This window comes from Sinohyriopsis cumingii, chromosome 14, assembly GCF_028554795.1.
Source record: "Sinohyriopsis cumingii isolate HCF-2022 chromosome 14, ASM2855479v2, whole genome shotgun sequence".
NCBI lineage: Eukaryota > Metazoa > Mollusca > Bivalvia > Unionida > Unionidae > Sinohyriopsis > Sinohyriopsis cumingii.
In genome coordinates, this window is record NC_142974.1 from 3,359,399 (window position 1) to 3,382,165 (window position 22,767).

Below are 22,767 nucleotides of genomic sequence, written 5' to 3' on the forward strand. Positions count from 1 at the left end.
TGTGTTCCTTCGGAAGCTTGTCACTACGGGTGATTTACAACTGTGTGTGTGTTTTCATGGATTAAATAGAAACCTCAGGTACCGGCTAGCAGATGGTGTCCACAACATTTCACGACACTTTTAGTGTGTTTTCATGGATTAAATGAATACCTCGGGGTACCGGTGAGCAGATGGTGTCCACAACATTTGACAACACTTTTAGTGTGTTTTCATGGATTAAATGAATACCTCGGGGTACCGGTAAGCAGATGTGTCCAGAACATTTGACAACACTTTTCAGAGGCATAATAACGTCCAGTTGATACAACTATAACCAGACACAGGAACCTGGACGAACATAACTTTTGCGTTGACGATTAATGGGTATAAAATCCTGTTGACTGTCCTAATACTGTGAATGGGTATAAAATCCCGTTGACTGTCTTAATACTGTGAATGGGTATAAAATCCTGTTGACTGTCCTAATACTGTGAATGGGTATAAAATCCTGTTGACTGTCCTAATACTGTGAATGGGTATAAAATCCTGTTGACTGTCCTAATACTGTGAATGGGTATAAAATCCCCTTGACTGTCCTAATACTGTGAATGGGTATAAAATCCCGTTGACTGTCTTAATACTGTGAATGGGAATAAAATCCTGTTGACTGTCCTAATACTGTGAACTATTTGTGGTCTGCATTACATTTTTTATTGACAGATTCAAAGAAACAATAGTGTTATATCAAAATATTGAGAACCGTTACCCTTGGTAACTAATTTATAATTTACCGCACGGAAACTCAATTACCCATTATGCTTCATCGAACTTTTCAGTTGTGTAGCTTTAAAATTACTGTCTCCATGATAAAATACACACACTGATTTGTACTTATGGGGAAAGGTAAACGCGGTTAAAAACAAATTATATTACCATTTCGTTGCAACTCCATTATTTATTAAATGCCACTTTTCATTTATTTATATTTAGTTACTTCCTGTATTATAAATACATCAGCACAACGTACTTAATATAATTAGAAATATTCATATATTGGGGTTTTGAGAAGAAGAAAAAAACAACTCATCATCAGTCTTTATTTCCTCTTTCCAGAGATAATGATACAAACATACGAAAAAGTAACAGAAAAAACAGATTAGTTATATAATTCGCATAAGAGAAGTCTTATGGAAGTCTTATGGAAGTCTTATGGAAGTCTTATAGAAGTCTTATGGAAGTCTTATGGAAGTCTTATAGAAGTCTTATGGAAGTCTTATGGAAGTCTTATGGAAGTGCAGCTTCCCTTTGAGGATTCTGATATGAAAGCACTATATTTATTGTATGGTAAAGCTACTCCTGCGAAACTTTTATTAAATAATTACAATACACATCATTGTTAATTTTATACAATAAGTAATATTTTAGTTATGTCATAAATAGTTGTGCAAGAAGACGTGGCTGTCATGATTTCCGCGATCACGTCTTCCAAATCTCGATAATTTAAAATCAATCTTATTACTAACAAAAAAAAAATAATCCATGTATGACAGATGCAGAGAACACTGAAGCAGATATTATAACATTTCTGTCTATTTCAAGCTCTTTTATTCCAATACCGCTGGGAAATTCCCTGCCCAGGAGATGTTCAAGAATTTCCTCATCTGAAGGTATGTCAGAATTAGTTATATCATGTGCTCAAAATAGTTTTCTTTGTCGCACAGTGCTTTGACGGCAAATAAATGCACGTATTTAATAGTAGTTTTCTTTGTCGCACAGTGCTTTGACGGCAAATAAATGCATGTATTTAATAGTAGTTTTCTTTGTCGCACAGTGCTTTGACGGCAAATAAATGCACGTATTTAATAGTAGTTGTCTTTGTCGCACAGTGCTTTGACGGCAAATATATGCACGTATTTAATAGTAGTTTTCTTTGTCGCACAGTGCTTTGACGGCAAATAAATGCATGTATTTAATAGTAGCTGATGTGCTAACAAACTTGCATGGTATTAATTGGAACAATTATCATAACGTTTGCAAGGGATTTAATTAACTGTAATTCGCTTGCTGTTTTTCGAGTTTGCCACAAAAGTTAGGGTTTATAGAAGTATGGACATTTTTTTATCTTTTGTAAGACATGTCAGTATGACACACGTTTGTAAAGCACTTTTATAATTTTGTTTTCATTGTGGTTTTTCTTGGAAATATTTTGTCTCATATAAAACTGTCAATAAATTCATAAATATTATATTTGTGAAAAATGCTGCATATATCGCGTATAAAACCTTTCTGTTCTGTAACATCTTTCCTAGATATCGGTATAATCTGAATACAAATATTCTTGTTAATTTTTCTGAAAGATGACATAACTTGCCTATAGGGTTTAATTTTCTTTTATCAGTTTGGATTTGGATTTGTTAACGTAGTTTTAATAATGTTTCAGTCATATCGCTATGATGTCTGCAGTGTGGCAGTTTTTGTCTAGCACTGGGGAATCATGCCCCAGACATGTAGCATGATATCCCACCCAGCCACATTATCCTGACACCAGGCCGACCAGTCCTAACACTAACCACTTAATGCTGAGCGCCTAGCGAGACAGCTGTTTGTAACATTTTTATAAGTCCTTGGTATGACTCGGCCATGGTTCGAACCCGCGACCTCCCGCACCTGAGGCGAACGCCGTAACCAATAGGCCACCGGAGAGGTCTACTTTTAGCAGTTTCCGATACAATTATCTTTATCCAGAGTAACTCTCGCTCATTCCTGACCATGAGGGAAAGAAACCCCAAACAAATGCATCGTATGGTGAGCTTTTGAATGCGTATATCTTTGTGTAATATGCCTGAAAACGCTGGTGCTACTGGGAGAAAAAAGGATTGACATCATGGAAAATCACTAACAATTCACTCTGTGACATTTGCTCCTAATAATTAGCTAATCATTTCGGGCTAAGAAATATTTCCACTGCACCGAGTTCCAATAATCAAACATATAATCACATCAATCTAAGAATTCCTTAAAACAGGGCGCTTTAACCAAATGCCTTTACTCCAGATTTAGTCCATCATCTGCGAATATCGTTTTAAATAACTCAGTCCTTTCAAGTCTAGTTAATATAAATCTACACTTACACATTGCATATGAAATTTTACATCGCTAACAGAAAGACAACAGAAAAATCAGAGAGAGAGAGAGAGAGAGAGAGAGTTGTTGTTGTTGTTGTGGGGTTTAACGCCATTTTTCAGTACACGACAGGCTATACATGTCTGCCAGTATTAATGGTGGAGGAAGAACCCGGGAAAATCCCGGAAAGAACCACCGACCCACGAGAAGCTACTTGCAAGCTTTCTAACATGCCCACATTGGCCGAATCCGAGACTCGAACCCACACAGACAAAGGTGAGATGGCAGTGATCCATAACGGAGAGCGCTTAAGACCACTCGGCCACTCGGGGCCCCGGAGAGAGAGAGAGAGAGAGAGAGATTAGAATTATGTATTTTATACATAATTTTCCGTTATTTTGACATTATATTTTTTTAATTTGTCGTGAATGCTACGAATTATCTTATTTACGCAAACTTACCCCTTACCCACACGTTATTATACCTTAAAAACTACAGTCTAACTGTAACTTAAGGAATGTGTCCCTGGAGGGAAAATATTGCAAGAGAAGCAAAGTTCAAAGTAAACAAAAATATATATGTTGTGGGTATATCTAAACGATATACTTTTGAGAAGTATGTTCAGACTACAAAGCACATTATATCCATTCCAATGTGCACAGCGATCTACAAAACTTTTGTACAGCTATTCTCTTGTAAAAGCATCTCTGTCTTGTAGGAGTTTGATTTTATTTCTCAGTTAACGTTAGCGATAATTAAAATAAATGCTTTCTGAAGTGAAACCACTCAACTGGTGCTTACGTCATCAACAAACTGACTTTAGTTGGATCAAGATTATTTCCTCAAATTTATGTATTTCACTCTCTTCCGTATCCTTCGTTTTAACACGGTCTTTTTAAATTCAGATAGCACCTGACATTCTATTTAAATTATCCGATAGATTAAATGCAAATTTGCCAAACCCTGCCCGCAATGGAGCTATGCAGAAACTACAGGAAGCCAATTTTGAATATGACCATAAGTCGAACTCCTATCGTCTCTGCTATCTGGACTGAGAATCGAAAAACAATACCGAGAAATTACATCCGGGATCGATACAACCTTTTTCTGACTTGAATGTGCAGCCTGGTGGGATTGATGAATGGATTCATTAGTAAATGTGTGAGGCAAGTGTGCGCACCATTGCGGAACAAACAGTAAAATTCAAATTTTATTTTGTGTCTTTTAACTCATCTGATGACCGAAGGGAGAATTTGCACGGCTGTTCGTGAGGACAAAAACCGAATAACAACTCACTGATAAATAATAATAATAATAATAATAATAATAATAATAATAATATTAATAATTGAATAATAATAATAATAATATTAATATTAATAAGTTATAATTTTAATGCAAATTTGTATGTGATATATGTGAATTGTGCTTTAAATAGCTAAATAACAATTTTGCTGCTGTCAAAGTCCTCCATATTACGTTTGAGTGCATCATTGCTGTCAAGTCCTAAATATAACGGTAATGGTGTACAATGTCGGCCTCAAAATGTGTAGGACTATTTGTGCCCACAATGTCGGCCTCAAAATGTGTAGGACTATTTGTGCCCACAATGTCGGCCTCAAAATGTGTAGGACTATTTGTGCCCACAATGTCGGCCTCAAAATGTGTAGACTATTTGTGCCCACAATGTCGGCCTCAAAATGTGTAGGACTATTTGTGCCCACAATGTCGGCCTCAGAATGTGTAGGACTATTTGTGCCCACAATGTCGGCCTCAAAATGTGTAGGACTATTTGTGCCCACAATATCGGCCTCAAAATGTGTAGACTATTTGTGCCCACACAAAGTAACATACATAATATATGCATTAAACACCATAAGGAGGCACACCTCAAGATAAATGGAATAGAGCGTTACAACATAACCACATGGAGACAGGGACATGTTCACCTCATGTATATAACCACATGGAGATAAGGACATGTTCACCTCATGTATATAACCACATGGAGACAGGGACATGTTCACCTCATGTATATAACCACATGGAGACAGGGACATGTTCACCTCATGTATATAACCACATGGAGACAAGGACATGTTCACCTCATGTATATAACCACATGGAGACAGGGACATGTTAACCTCATGTATATAACCACATGGAGACAAGGACATCTTCACCTCATGTACATAACCACATGGAGACAGGGACATGTTCACCTCAAGTATATAACCACATGGTGACAGGGACATGTTCACCTCATGTATATAACCACATGGAGACAGGGACATGTTCACCTCAAGTATATAACCACATGGTGACAGGGACATGTTCACCTCATGTATATAACCACATGGAGACAGGGACATGTTCACCTCATGTATATAACCACATGGTGACAGGGACATGTTCACCTCAAGTATATAACCACATGGAGACAGGGACATGTTCACCTCAAGTATATAACCACATGGTGACAGGGACATGTTCACCTCATGTATATAACCACATGGAGACAGGGACATGTTCACCTCATGTATATAACCACATGGAGACAGGGACATGTTCACCTCATGTATATAACCACATGGTGACAGGGACATGTTCACCTCAAGTATATAACCACATGGAGACAGGGACATGTTCACCTCATGTATATAACCACATGGAGACAGGGACATGTTCACCTCAAGTATATAACCACATGGTGACAGGGACATGTTCACCTCATGTATATAACCACATGGAGACAGGGACATGTTCACCTCATGTATATAACCACATGGAGACAAGGACATCTTCACCTCATGTACATAACCACATGGAGACAGGGACATGTTCACCTCAAGTATATAACCACATGGTGACAGGGACATGTTCACCTCATGTATATAACCACATGGAGACAGGGACATGTTCACCTCAAGTATATAACCACATGGTGACAGGGACATGTTCACCTCATGTATATAACCACATGGAGACAGGGACATGTTCACCTCATGTATATAACCACATGGTGACAGGGACATGTTCACCTCAAGTATATAACCACATGGAGACAGGGACATGTTCACCTCAAGTATATAACCACATGGTGACAGGGACATGTTCACCTCATGTATATAACCACATGGAGACAGGGACATGTTCACCTCATGTATATAACCACATGGAGACAGGGACATGTTCACCTCATGTATATAACCACATGGTGACAGGGACATGTTCACCTCAAGTATATAACCACATGGAGACAGGGACATGTTCACCTCATGTATATAACCACATGGAGACAGGGACATGTTCACCTCAAGTATATAACCACATGGTGACAGGGACATGTTCACCTCATGTATATAACCACATGGAGACAGGGACATGTTCACCTCATGTATATAACCACATGGAGACAAGGACATCTTCACCTCATGTACATAACCACATGGAGACAGGGACATGTTCACCTCAAGTATATAACCACATGGAGACAGGGACATGTTCACCTCAAGTATATAACCACATGGTGACAGGGACATGTTCACCTCATGTATATAACCACATGGAGACAGGGACATGTTCACCTCATGTATATAACCACATGGAGACAGGGAACCACATGGAGACAGGGACATGTTCACCTCAAGTATATAACCACATGGTGACAGGGACATGTTCACCTCATGTATATAACCACATAGAGACAGGGACGTGTTCACCTCAAGTATATAACCACAGCCAAGTTTCAAAACCGTTCGTGGAACGATTTGTGTTTTATGAAAAGACGTTCATCAACACAGTATCGGTGAACTTTTCTCCTTCAGCACGTGAATTTGTCAACGGGTATACATTGGAAAAACTAGTTAGCGTAAACAATGTTCGTGAGGTAAGCACTTGGGTAACCAACAACACCGTCGTAACGATTGTGTTTACTTATCTCCTTACCACGTGCTAGACGCTGTTCAGTGTATTGACTAGTATGTGTTATGAAGAGATCCTTCGGTCGATATATAGTTGTTTTAGAACACCGATAAAATCATTTATTTATCGTTTTACCATAAATAATCCAATAGGTCAAATTTTGTTCGTTGCATGGTCGTCCGCGGAAGTTACCCTGCCATCAGTGAGCTATTTGTCAATTTAGGCTTCTATGGCAACTTCAGATATATGCAAGAGTTTCACACACACACACACACACGAGCGCGCGTGCGCGGAGAAAGAGAGAGAAAAGAATATGCAGCGATACGATTGTCGTACTGTTCGAAACGGATATCAATAATGAATACTCCATATAGCTTCCACCGCCACGTATAGAAGATCAACAGACGCACGTGCAGCTAGATAGACTAATACACATTTCCAGAAATATTGGATTCTGAGACAAACGCATAGTAATACATATTTCCAGGATAAGCAAAATTACCAGAAATTCAAAATCTGAGTTTCGACCAAAGCAACAAGAAAATTATTGTTTGATTGTTTGACTGGCCGTTATTTAACCACGTATAGGCGCATGAAAGACTAATACTTAAAAGACAGGAAAGGGCATGATTCAAACCCCGCAGACCTTTAAGGGCGGATGACACATAAAGACGAAGAAAAATAAATAAAACAAATAAGAAAGGAAGAATGAAATGAAACACCTCTCGTTGTCCTTAGTGACGACATGTGAACATTCACAGCTCCACCTATTTTTAGAGGCAGCTTATCTTAGTGGTAGGCGCTGTGAATTCATAATCCAGTGTTCTAGTTTTACAGTGCCCTGGCCTGCTTTAGGTCCCTGCGTGTGCTGCTGGCTTAATCTGCACTAATCGTGTCCCATCCAGAAGTCACGCACAGAAGTCTCACTGGATAGTTTCGCATTTTGACATACCCAGCCTACCATTTTTTGAAGGTAGAAAACATGAGCCTAAGTATCACAAACCTAGCATTTATAAATTAACACATAAGCTAAATCTGCGCATATATATATATATATATATATATATATATATATATATATATATATATATATATATATATATATATATATGCAATAAACTGACAACAGACAGTGCGAAACTAGTATCTAGCTAGCCTGAGTGCTTTCGACTCTTTTAATGAGTCTTTTTCAAAGGCAAATACGAAATATAGACAACACACACACACACACACACATACATACACATATAGGTAGTCAGTTTGTTTTCTTTGGCTGTTGCCTGCTTATTCACTTTTAGCACACATGTTCTCAATTTTCCCTCACATGTAAAGAAACCCATAATAACACATTAAGTTAGATATCAATTCTAAAATCTACTGGTATACCTCTGATGTTATGCTTATTTTCCTTTTAGTACTTAAAATACACCTGTAATCACCTCCTTGAAGTGAATTATCATCACTTTATGACTTGTTGAATTCTAACCCAGCCTGGGATCCTAATTAAATGCTTCTATTACAGGCTAATAAATGGAAGTGAAGATCTACGGCCCGTTTATGCTAGTAAATAGGCAATCAGAACTACAGTCAATTTATGCTAGTAAAAAGGCAATCAGAACTACAGTCAATTTATGCTAGTAAAAAGGCAATCAGAACTACAGTCAATTTATGCTAGTAAAAAGGTAATCAGAATTACAGTCAATTTATGCTAGTAAATAGGCAATCAGAATTAGTCAATTTATACTAGTAAAAAGGCAATCAGAATTACAGCCAATTTATGGTAGTAAATAGGCAATCAGAATTACAGTCAATTTATGCTAGTAAAAAGGCAATCAGAATTATAGTCAATTTATGCTAGTAAATAGGCAATCAGAATTACAGTCAATTTATGCTAGTAAAAAGGCAATCAGAATTACAGTCAATTTATGCTAGTAAATAGGCAATCAGAACTACAGTCAATTTATGCTAGTAAATAGGCAATCAGAATTACAGTCAATTTATGCTAGTAAAAAGGCAATCAGAATTACAGTCAATTTATGCTAGTAAATAGGCAATCAGAACTACAGTCAATTTATGCTAGTAAATAGGCAATCAGAATTACAGTCAATTTATGCTAGTAAATAGGCAATCAGAATTACAGTCAATTTATGCTAGTAAATAGGCAATCAGAACTAACTCAATATATCTATAATATGTTGCACTGAGAATGCCCATAACAAGCAGTGAATATAAAAAAATGAAACGAAAAGTATTGAACGTATTTACCAATGACTGGTTGATATGTGGAATGGAAAGAATGATACATGGTTGAATATAGATCTTATATGACTGCAAGCCCGTATATATATTATTAATTGTTTGACTATGGGAAGTCGGAATTGTGAAATATTGTGACGTCACAGTGGACCGTAACAGGAGATTCTTATGATGACATGGATTAGTTTTGTAGCTGAGATTGGTCCAGAGCCGGATAAATGGGGATGGGCGAAGTAGTTCCTATCTTAATCTAAATATGGTGACTGATTGTGCCTTTCAGTATGAATGTAACAGGGACTAATACTTTGTGCCATTGATAAGGGGTTGTTCCTTTATTTGGAGATGTCTTTTATTGTTGTTGTGAACAATAACTTGGAGGATGCGTACATGTGATATGTGGTTGAGAATTGTGTTTCGGCTGACCTGCGAACTGAATCGGAAAATAGTTCCCCGCACTGGGTGCTTGAGTTGTGATTTGCATTTTCATGGTGAGAAGAACTGGCGTTACGCTAAGGGATTCTAACAAGGAGAAGCCATGTAATTGTGAAGTTATTATGTATTTGGTCATTGATTGATTAGAGGGAAATTATTTGCAGTCAAACTTGATTTACGCTACTCATTTATATAATGCACATAGCAAAAGAACAGTGGATTCTTATCACTGAGAGGGGGGGGGGGAGGAGGAGGACAAATTAAAAATTTAGAGTATTAAAACCGGAGGGGGAGGGGATTGCTGAGTGAAAGACTTAGTGCACAGGACAAGCGCCACGAGAGAATACGGCAGCGCAACAATTCTAACTTGTCAAGGGAGAAAAAGGTGCGATTATTCCCAATGCTAATATTAGCAATATGTCTGTGAATAAAAATAATATGTACTGAGTGTATTGTGCTTATTCCTAATGGTGACTATTGTCAATGCTACTACGAATATTATGAATGCTTATTGAATTTGTGATGCAGTTATCAACCAAGTTAAAACTGCGTTTTTCGCAACAGAATCGCTTTTTTTGGAACGTACTGACTTATCATCCAGGTATTTCAAATAGTACTAAAGGTACTACTTTCATTCGCAATTATTTATTGAGAAAATTCTCAAAAGCATTATGCTTGATCGCAATGGTCGTAAATGTCTCTGGCAAGAATACTTATGGTCACTTTAATTAATATCCTTCATTTTCCATGATATCCATCTCTCTCTCTCTCTCTCTCTCTCTCTCTCTCTCTCTCTCTCTCTCTCTCGTGGCAAATTCAAATCTACATCATTCTATTTGACTGACTTACTCTGACCCTCATGTAGCTATGCTTGCTTTCAGTGTTCATGCTCCATTAAGTAAATATAAATGAAATAATCGTGTTTTCATCTTTTTGAATCTCATCATAATTCAACATTCCAAGAAACTTTTGAGAGCACTTGAAAATCTTTTGTACCTATTAAAGTTGAACCATTTTAGTTTAGCGAGACATCGCAACGGTCTTTTGACACCCACAAAGTAGGATAAGACAGCCACCTTAGTATGCGGGATATTTAGCGACTTTAGAAAAAACGGAGATCAATAAATAGTTTCATATATGCCAAAAACGAAAGCCTCACAGGGTCTAAATAGTTGAAACATAAGCGACAGGCTTGTGGTCTGTAACTTTATTTAGTTCGTACACAGATACGTATCTATTTCAAATCTATAACTTTATTTAGGTCGTACACAGAAACGTATCTATTTCAAATTTATAACTTTATTTAGGTCGTACACAGATACGTATCTATTTCAAATTTCTGCTTAGCAATGGATGGTTATGAATCAATATTTCTAACAATTTGGATAGAAGAGTTTTATTTTTATCTACAACGGTACTGTTACATACCAAAACTTGGATTCGCGAAGGTAGATATGAAAATATAACAAGCAACGAAATTGAGACGATCTATGAGAACGAATACCACACGAAGATTATATTGGGACAAGGACAAAACTCTGAATGTTTTCATACATTTTAATAATTTTAACTGGGAGATATGATATAAATAAAATAGAAGTGAATGATATTGTATACCATTTAATAATCATGATTTATACATTAGGTAATAATCATGACATTGCATGTCATGTAATATTCATATTGTATACTATGTAATAATGACGATATTGTATATCATGTAATAGTCAAGATATTGTATACTATGTAATAATGACGATATTGTATATCATGTAATAGTCAAGATATTGTATACTATGTAATAATGACGATATTGTATATCATGTAATAGTCAAGATATTGTATACTATGTAATAATGACGATATTGTATATCATGTAATAGTCAAGATATTGTATACTATGTAATAACCATTATATTGTATAATATATAATAATCATGATTATGTGTGCTATGTAATAATCAAGATAATCGTGCTATGTAGTAATCATGATATTGCAGAAAATGTAATAGTCAAGATGTTGTATACAATGTAATAACAACGATATTGTATATTATGTAATAAGCATGATATGGTATACTATGTAATAATCATGATATTGGATATTATGTAATAACCATGATATTGCAGACTATGTAATAACGATGGTATTGTGTACTAGGCAGTAACCAAGGTATTATATACTATGTAATAACTATGATCTTTTTTACTCTGTAATACTCATGATATTGCATACTATATAATAACCATGATATTGCGCACCAAGTAATAATCACGCTATTTGATAGTGTTATTGCATGCTATGTAATAATCCTCAGTAATAACCATACTACTGTATACTCTGTACTAACGATGATGTATAGTATATAATGGAAGTCAACACACTTGACCAGAAGGCACTGGTATCGTATGCACTCAGAAAGAGGTCCCCCCTACAAGAGTATTGCACGATCCAGGTATGTGTATCCGATGCGCTTTCGGCACAATACCGCCTCAGATGTGAGATTTGTTCTATAAGAGGGCTGCAACTCGTCAATTGCAGTTTTGATATTCTTAAATTTGCTTTCGTTTTCATTCCGTATATTTTGTTAAGTATCACGCACATGCTGATCTGAAGTCATATATGGAATCTTACATTCGGAAACCGGCGAATGCAAGGCACATACGACTGCTTTTAAGCGCTTTTTGAATAGCCTATACACCAATATCTAGGAAGCCACAAGTATAGTCTAGTTCCCTGATTCGCATGATCCCTGCGTTGCACTCCGCTGTACATAAGTTTAGCTGAGTGCAACGCAGGGACCATACGAAGCAGGGAACCAGACTACCACAAGCACAAAATACGTCTCCCAGACTGAAGGAGCACATAATGTTTCTGAGATTAAAGGGCTGTCATATTTAAGGTTTCGCAAGGTCTTTAATGTTGAAAGGGAATCCGAATACATGATAAAAATTTTGTTTTAAGAGGTTTCGATGTATTTCAAAGATTTTAGTATGGCTGTAATTTCTGTAGCGAAAATTGGGGGCTTATGCGGTAACCGACTCGACATAGTGATATGGAGTATTGGAATGGCATATCCAACTTTGTCTCCGTATTTTGCACGGTACGCATATATGGGGATATATGATCAAATATAATCAAGTGTGTGTGATTTTGGATTTTTAACTTAGCGTGAACACATTTAGTAATATCGCTACGATGTCAGCAGTGAAGCAAGTTTATAGTGTTGTCTAGGACTAGGGCATCATGCCGCAGACATGTCGCATAATGTCCACCCACCCAGTCACATTATCCTGACATCAGGCCGACCAGTCCTACCACTAACCTCCTAATGCTTATTTGTTTGTTAATACACTTAGCAAATTCCATTCGTCTGTTTATTCCCATATGCATATACATAACCATATGCCTGGATTTAATACCAGTAACGGCAAGCACGGATTTGGTAGCAGACGCAATTTCTTGCTCCGGGTCTAAACACGAGTATACGGATCAGGTTGTAATTCGCAGATTCTTGATTCGATGCAGAAACAGCGACTTTGACTTGTGTGAGTGTATTTAGCCCCCCCCCCCCCCCCATCAGAAATCTAAGCCTAACCTTTCAGAAAATCACTATGTTCAAGTACATTAATCATCACTTGATCTCAGACGAATGAATTGTGTCTTCCAGCCTTTCAGATAATGAGATTACTTAAGATATGCACGAGAAGAAAAATAAGTCAATTTCCATTCAGAAATCTAAAATTAAAGATAATTCATTTTGTCCAAAATTTACGTTACATGAAACAACACGAGTAGATGTATGATATAAAGGGCGTCGAATATTCTTCTGAAAAAAAATTACTTATTTTGTAAGCATATCTTTAATTTGGAGAATATGAAACTTGAGTGTTTAGACAATGCATAATATTAAAACAAAAGCCTGCGTAATGTCTCATACATTTATAGACTGTCATAGTTATGGAGGTAAAGTTAAATTATTGTTCCTTCCAAATCTCAAAATTTCATTGGGTCCATAGATTCCGTTTGGTCAGTACATTAAATGTGTAGAAAGTAATAACACCCCATCAGCGTAGTTTAGTCTATTACGTGTTTAGGCTCGAATAAACAGCAACACAAGAAAGAGTGAAAACAACAAACTTTGAAAATAACAAATTATTTATTTCCCTGGAAAATTACTGTAAAAAATTTAAAAAATAGAACTTACGGTTTCAAGAATCAAATCCAAAAATAATCCAAGAATAATCCACGAATAAAACTTTAGAAGTCCTAATATTGAAATGTTCTAATGATTTCAAGTTCGAGTCCCGAAGAAGAATCCAAGATGGAAGGCGATGATGTATGCTGTAACCTGTACTGTGTTGAAGTCTACAGTTCCTTGTAGAAACACAATAATTATTCCTCCGGTCTTGGAAATCAAAATAAAATTTTTAAGAAATGTCTTTACTCAAGAATTCTGTATGAGCAAAAATATCTCCTGAGAAATGAATTAATCTTTTAGAATCCAAAACATTAAAATAAAACTCAAAACTCAATACTGGTCACAACAGAAGAAAACAACTTGACACCAAGTGTTTAAAAGCCCCAAAACTCTGAGATCTCTCCCGAAACATCACTATTAATACTAAGTATTTCGCATTTTGGAAATGCCTAATTGCGAAATACAGGATCACGTGATCATGTTTACATATAAAAATTACGTAGCTCCAGCATGTCCTTGATAAGAACCAATAATTTTACTCCGAGAATAAAAGTTGTTTATTTGACCCTCAATCAAGGCCAGGAAGTAAGTCAAAAATAGAAATTGTGTTTTTATTATTATACATTTATGGAAAGATTCAGGTCAAACTGAATTTTCTGGAAAATATCACATTCCTAGTAAACAAAATTACATTATATTGACATGTAAAGAAAATAAAAACATTCCAAAACCTACAAACAATTAAATCAAATACAAATTAAATCGAATATAAATTAAATCAAATATGCGTAACAAGCCTTAATGTGTGTGCCTGTGCGTGCGCGCGCGCGTGCGTGTGTGTGTGTGTGTGTGTGAGAGAGAGAGAGAGAGAGATCATAGTACTAAAACGTTTGGAGATATACATATTGGAGGCCCTTGAGTAATAAAAATGTAAATACAGCTGCTGAGGGCAACTAATTTGTAAAAGTTACAATGTCAATAGAGGTCGCTATATTCAGATTTAAACTCATTCGTCGCTGGTACCATCACCTTTCTTATTATTTAAGTGATAACTTTCAGAGCATAATATGTCATTTTACGGAGGTTCTCTGTCAATCTAGAGGGTCATGACATTCTATATGCAGGTAGGTAGGTAGGTATGTCCGACCGAGGAAGAACCCTGCTGACCGAAGACAAACTGTGGAAGACACGAAGAAGAACCACAGTCCAATGAGAAGTTAATGACAAGCTTTCTTATATCCCCACGTTGGTTGAGACGACTCAAACTCACATGGAATGAGAAACGGAAACATTGCAAAATAGAATATTGAGAAAGATAGTAAATAAAGGATGAGCTTTCAGAAACAAATAAGCAGTTGGGCATGGCTTACATCTGGCCCCTGTATTTTGTTAGATCAGAGGCTGGTATAATATTCTTAAATCGATCCCTACATAGCATGCGACTTCATCTTTATGTATGTACCAATATTCACAAAGTAGAAAAACACTGGAATGACCATTATGATCCGTATTTCTTGGAACTATTTATTCTGTTACAACTAATTAAACCAAGGTAACTTCGCTTAATATTACACGTCTCCGAGTTATGGCTGTTTGCACGAAAAAATCTGCAATGTCGTTAGCTGTACCTCTTAACATGACCTTCATCGTCTTCAAATAACATTCATATTCCTTAAGGTATATGGGGCCTGGGCCTGGGGGGGGGGGCCGAGCGGTCTTATGTCTGTCCGCGTGGGTTTGAGTCGAATCTTGGGCTCGGTCAACGTGGTCATGTTCTTTTCGGGGGTTTTTTCACCGGTTCTTCCACCACCAGAAAAACTCGCGGCCATACGTAGCTTTTAATGTGTTGAAAACAATGGCGTTAAACCCATAACAGCAAGAACTCCTTCAGTTAAAGCAATCCCCTCAGTATCTACATGCATTATATATTGTGGCTGCTGTTTATTGGAAACTTAATTATGTGCGCTGTAGATATTTGTTATATCCGTGTTTTCAAAGAACTCCGGGAGATTGACAAGTCTGTCCATCCGTCTGTACGTATGGTGCTACGTGTGTGAGGTTCTTTGACTTCTTAATCACTGTTAAAGGTATGCATAGGAACTTTGGGTCAGTAATGGTACTTTGGAACAAATTTTGAATTTTTATCAGGCCTATGGTGATGAGGCTAAAGAGTTAAATAATGGTACTGTCACATAAATTAAACTAAATCTTGAACTCTGTCAGATAATTGACCTTTTTAAACTCCCAAGAATGAAAGCCGTGCAGATGCTACTTAGATCCTCAAAAGCCGTGTCAGATGCTACTTAGATCCTCAAAAGCCGTGTCAGATGCTACTTAGATCCTCAAAAGCCGTGTCAGATGTCACTTAGATCCTCAAAAGCCGTGTCACATGTCACTTAGATCCTCAAACCATAACCGTATGCTCACTTACTAGACGTGACAAGATTTATTGTTGTAACTGACACTGACTTTGAGGTCCATCCAAAATCCACCTCCCTGGGTCGTACATTGGATACTAATTACATACCCATCTATTCGCCATTTAGCTATATATATATATATATATATATATATATATATATATATATATATATATATATATATATATATATATATATATATATATATATATATATATATATATCGTCGGTCCGGTTGTTTCTATCATCGTAATCCTGACTCACTTAAAAAGATCCATAAGGTCTCTAGTTATTTGTTAATGTCTTGCCGAGCAAAAATAAAGTTTCTTAGTCCAAGAGACCATTGTGTTAATATCAACAATACTGATTCAGGGGTTTAAGCCGGTCGATATATGAACCAGAGATATATTATACTGTTATCACGCAGTTGTAACAAACTTGCTTGTACCTCTGTAATTTTCTGTTAAATCCACATGATCAACATTGTGCAAAGGTTGGTGGATGCCCACACAAAATGCGTGAATTTCCGTCCATTCCTCCATTTTGTGAGCCACCATACACCATAATTCACTTGGTCAATAATAATAATAATAATAATAATAATAATAATAATAATAATAATAATAATAATCGTAAAAGAAATATGTATATGTCTGTACTGTGGTAACAAAATAGAATCGGGTAATAATGTGATGGAATAGCAGATCTTAGAAACAAAACACTTACTACAGCATGATGTGATGGGACAGCAGATCTTAGAAACAAAACATCTTCTATAGCACGATGTGATGGGACAGCAGATCCTAGAAACAAAACACTTATTATAGGATGATGTGATGGGACAGCAGATCTTAGAAACAAAACACTTACTATAGCATGATGTGATGGGACAGCAGATCCTAGAAACAAAATACTTTGTATAGCATGATGTGATGGGACAGCAGATCTTAGAAACAAAACATCTTCTATAGCACGATGTGATGGGACAGCAGATCCTAGAAACAAAACACTTATTATAGGATGATGTGATGGGACAGCAGATCTTAGAAACAAAACACTTACTATAGCATGATGTGATGGGACAGCAGATCCTAGAAACAAAATACTTTCTATAGCATGATGTGATGGGACAGCAGATCCTAGAAACAAAACACTTACTATATCATGATGTGATGGGACAGAAGATCCTAGAAACAAAACATCTTCTATAGCATGATGTGATGGGACAGCAGATCCTAGAAACAAAACACTTACTATAGCATGATGTGATGGGACAGCAGATCCTAGAAACAAAACATTTTATATAGCATGATGCGATAGGAAAGCAGACTCTAGAGACAAAACACATTGTATAGCAGGATGTGATGAGAGAGCACACTCTAGAGACAAACCACGTTTTGCAGCACGATGTTATGAGACAGCAGATCCTAGAAATAAAATACTTTCTGTTGCATGATGTGATGGGATGATTGCACAGCAGTTCCTAAAGTCAAAACACTATATATACCATGATGAGATGGGATACAAGACTCTAAAGATAAAACACTTTCTATAGCACGATGTGATGGGACAGCAGATCCTAGAAACAAAACACTTTCTATAGCATGATGTGATGGGACAGCAGATCATAGAAACAAAACACTTTCTATAGCATGATGTGATGGGATACAAGACTCTAAAGATAAAACTCTTTCTATAGCATGATGTGATGGGACAGCAGATCATAGAAACAAAACACTTTCTATAGCATGAACAGCAGACCTTAGAGACACATTACCTTTCGATGCATGATGCGATTGGACAGCCGGCACTAGAGACAAAAAATATTATATAGCATTATGTGATAAGACAGCAAACCATAGAGACAAAACACTTTCTATAGCATGATGCAATGGGATAGAAAATCCTAGAAACAAAACATCTTCTATAGCATGATATGATGGGACAGCAGATCTTAGAAACAAAACACTTTCTATAGCATGATGTGATGGGACAGCAGATCCCAGAAACAAAACACTTACTATAGCATGATGTGATGGGACAGCAGATCCTAGAAACAAAACACTTTCTATAGCATAATGTGATGGGACAGCAGATCCTAGAAACAAAACACTTTCTATAGCATGATGTGATGGGACAGCAGATCCTAGAAACAAAACACTTTATATAGCATGATGTGATGGGATACAAGACTCTAAAGATAAAACACTTTCTATAGCATGATGTGATGGGACAGCAGATCCTAGAAACAAAACATTTTATATAGCATGATGCGATAGGAAAGCAGACTCTAGAGACAAAACACATTGTATAGCAGGATGTGATGAGAAAGCACACTCAAGAGACAAACCACGTTTTGCAGCACGATGTTATGAGACAGCAGATCCTAGAAACAAAATACTTTCTGTTGCATGATGTGATGGGATGATTGCACAGCAGGTCCTAAAGGCAAAACACTGTATATAACATGATGAGATGGGATACAAGACTCTAAAGATAAAACACTTTCTATAGCACGATGTGATGGGACAGCAGATCCTAGAAACAAAACACTTTATATAGCATGATGTGATGGGACAGCAGATCATAGAAACAAAACACTTTATATAGCATGATGTGATGGGATACAAGACTCTAAAGATAAAACACTTTCTGTAGCATGATGTGATGGGACAGCAGACCATAGAAACAAAACACTTTCTATAGCATGAACAGCAGACCTTAGAGACACATTACCTTTCGATGCATGATGCGATTGGACAGCCGGCACTAGAGACAAAAAATATTATATAGCATTATGTGATAAGACAGCAAACCATAGAGACAAAACACTTTCTATAGCATGATGCAATGGGATAGCAGATCCTAGAAACAAAACATCTTCTATAGCATGATGTGATGGGGGAGCAGATCTTAGAAACAAAACACTTTCTATAGCATGATGTGATGGGACAGCAGATCTTAGAAACAAAACATCTTCTATAGCATGATGTGATGGGACAGCAGATCCTAGAAACAAAACACTCTATAGCACGATGTTATGAGACAAGCAGACCCGAGAGACAAAACACTTTTTATAGTGGGATCAGTGCAACGTTGCTAGCAATCACATTCGATCTACTTCGCGAATCGTGACGCAGAAGTCAATCGATGGTATGCATTCCAATACAGAATTTTACAATTAATTAATACACCATGTTGTTTATTGGAAAGATTATGCAGGCAGGATGTGTACCTCACTACTCACGATAATGTTTTAATTCATAGCTTCTCAACAAACACGTATCACAAGAATGGTTCAAACAGAACGAAATATTTTCTCCCCTGCAGAGAAGGAGCATAGTCGATTTTCCAATGTAGTGTTCACATTGTAGACACTGTCGAACCATGCAGCGAAATCAGTCTGCATTGTCCCCCCCCCCCCCATATCTCTCTCTCTCTCTCTCTCTCTCTCTCTCTCTCTCACACACACACACACACACACATAAAAATCAAAACCTCTATCTTAAAGACGATAGACTTTAAATCACGTGACCATACACCTAAAGGTAAATGCATGGAATACAGGTAAATAATTATTGCTCATTATAAGTTAGCATAAGAGTTGATGGTGACCGTGTGGGACAATATTCGATTACATCCATCGCAGGTTGTAACATGTCAAGATTTTTGGCAAACCGGGTTTAGATGTATACATCTGATTCAATAACCTGTCTAGCAGTACTTAATCACTAACCGTCTTCATGCGGTTGTGACGATAAACCAAATTTGTTTTGACGCAGAGCGAAAGGTAATTCTGTATACACACATTAACGAATTGACATGATATATTATTCTGCAACCTCGAGACCATGAACACGAGAGAGAGAGAGAGAGAGAGAGAGAGAGAGAGAGAGAGAGAGAGAGAGAATCCAATGATAACATTAGTACTGACGACATAGAGCACAACTATAATTTATTTCTATCAAAACACTGGTTTTATCTGTTCTGACTATGAAATAAAATGCTAAATGAGGAGGTGCAGTGCATATCATTGTATATGAAATATCATACTGAAGTCGCACAATGCAACCTTTATGCACACAAAAAATTATTTTGACTAGATAATGATACGAATGGCCACAATTTTATTTTGACTAGATAATGAAACGAATGGCAACAATTTTATTTTGACTAGATAATGATACGAATGGCAGCAATTTTATTTTGACTAGATAATGATACGAATGACAACAATTTTATTTTGACTAGGTAATGATACGAATGGCAGCCATTTTATTTTGACTAGATACTGATACGAATGGCAGCAAGGGCAAAGCTATAATATAAAAAAAAAACAGATCGAAGAAACAAACAAAATAGATGAGCTTTCTAAGGTCCAACAAATGTGTTATTGGACTGACATTCAACTGAAAATAATAATAATAATAATAATAATAATAATAATAATAATAATAATAATGATGATAATAATCATAATAATAATAATCATAATAACTATATTCAGATAGTAGTGGCTACGTAGTAGGTCCACATAGATGATTCCAGCACCTATTAATTAAATGAGAGAGAGAGAGAGAGAGAGAGAGAGAGAGAGAGAGAGAGAGAGAGAGTCTATGCGTGGGCACTAGTTTATGAAACACGGTTCTTCTCAGCTTTGGGTGAGGAACGAATACACCTTTTTGGGCTTTGTAAAACAATGCATAATGAAATATATATTTGCAATGAGAAAAAGTTCTCTTGAAGTAATAAAGAAGCAGCTGCAGAAATATAGAGGCATTGGGTTTATGTTTTGATAAAGGTATTTACCAGCAATGTGTATGGCGAGTAACGGGCGGTTTCATAACACACATATCTTGCTTCTGAAAGCAGATATTTAAAATAATGTTCATTGCAAACGCCACTACTGACGATACATGTTGTATGCTCTTTACAATTGTTGATATTTTCTAAATTATTCGCATTGAATATTTCCTCCTACAACCTCAAAAGATTGATTCTGTGTTAGCCGCTTTTTGTTTGACTGTTTGATCTTATATCTCGTCCTAATGGCACAACCGATACCCTTTCCATCTAAGGGTTATCCCTTATCTACAAGGCAAACAATATCAGACAGGTGGAAACTATTTGGGGCAAATTGTCTCATTTATTAGTTAAATGTGTTATGTCGTCTGCGTATTTATTATTGTGGTTGTTTTGATTCAGTGTTGACGTTGTTGTTCTTGTTGTTGCGTTTCTTCTTCTCTTAATTACCACCACGAACAAGCCCATTTTAAATCTTCAAGTGAGAGACACAGAGCAGGTTTGCAAAGTAAAATTTGTAGTATTTGTCAGACAGATCAGGTGTGTACAGTAAAGTGTGCTTTATTTGTCAGAGGATATAGTAGTCAAAGTGGAACGATCGGCCTCAAAAGACATATATCTTACAGCTCATTCCATGGATTTCTTTTTAAGGCTTAAAATGGGTACCTGTCTATAACTGACATCTAGTTGTGGATAAACTTGTATATTTAGAAATGGAAACTTGCAGTTTGCAGATGGAAAATGTTTTATTTTCACATCTGGACCACAAAACACGCACTTAACAACGTTCGGAAAGTTTGTTAAAAAACGCACAAGAAAGAAATGACAAAGCTACAAAATAATAAAACAAAACAAAACAAACTTACCTTTCTGTTTTCATCCTCCATGATGACTGGTTAGTATGTATATATGTATGTATCAGATAAGACTGTAATACTGTTTGCCTTTCTAAAGCCTTACTACACAGTTCTTGTAAAAGCACGGCGTCACGTGTAGCTATGACGACCAACCGGTGTGAACACGGAATAGGTCGTTCTATTCTTCGTTGATCGAAGCTATTTAGGTTAGGCTTTATCAAACAATAGCACACTGTGCAATAGCTCACGGTAAGAAGGTTGATTATAAGGGAAGATCAAATAACTTAAATTACAGTCACCCCGTGTTTCACTCATTTGGGGAAATAAAATCAATCTTTACTCTAGACTAGAACTGTGTAAAAATACAAACTGTTCAACGTATTGACGTAAATTATAGCTTTAGTTCAATCAACATCGGTTTAGAGCATGAAATTGTGTATGTTTTAGATGAGCGTGAAATTGTGTACGTTTTAAGCAGAGCATGAAATTGTGTATGTTTTAGATGAGCATGATCTTGTGCATGTTTTTAGTTGAGCATGAAATTGTGTATGTTTTTAGTTGAGCATGAAATTGTGTATGTTTTAGATGAGCGTGAAATTGTGTATGTTTTAAGCAGAGCATGAAATTGTGTACGTTTTAAGCAGAGCATGAAATTGTGTATGTTTTAGATGAGCATGATCTTGTGCATGTTTTTAGTTGAGCATGAAATTGTGTATGTTTTTAGTTGAGCATGAAATTGTGTATGTTTTAGATGAGCATGAAATTGTGTAT

At 36.5% G+C, this 22,767-nt stretch overlaps 1 protein-coding gene across 2 annotated transcripts in view; it reads right to left on the minus strand.

The window, feature by feature from the left end:
- The window catches only part of LOC149783106 (uncharacterized), a 78,502-nt gene extending 56,375 nt beyond the window's left edge, over positions 1-22,127 (minus strand). For both annotated transcript variants that reach the window (XM_089931325.1, XM_089931324.1), the window contains exon 1: positions 22,006-22,127. In XM_089931325.1, the coding sequence (XP_089787451.1) occupies positions 22,006-22,026 (21 nt within the window). In that variant the 5' untranslated portion in view covers positions 22,027-22,127. The remainder of the gene's footprint in view (positions 1-22,005) is intronic.
- Positions 22,128-22,767: the final 640 nt, after the last annotated feature.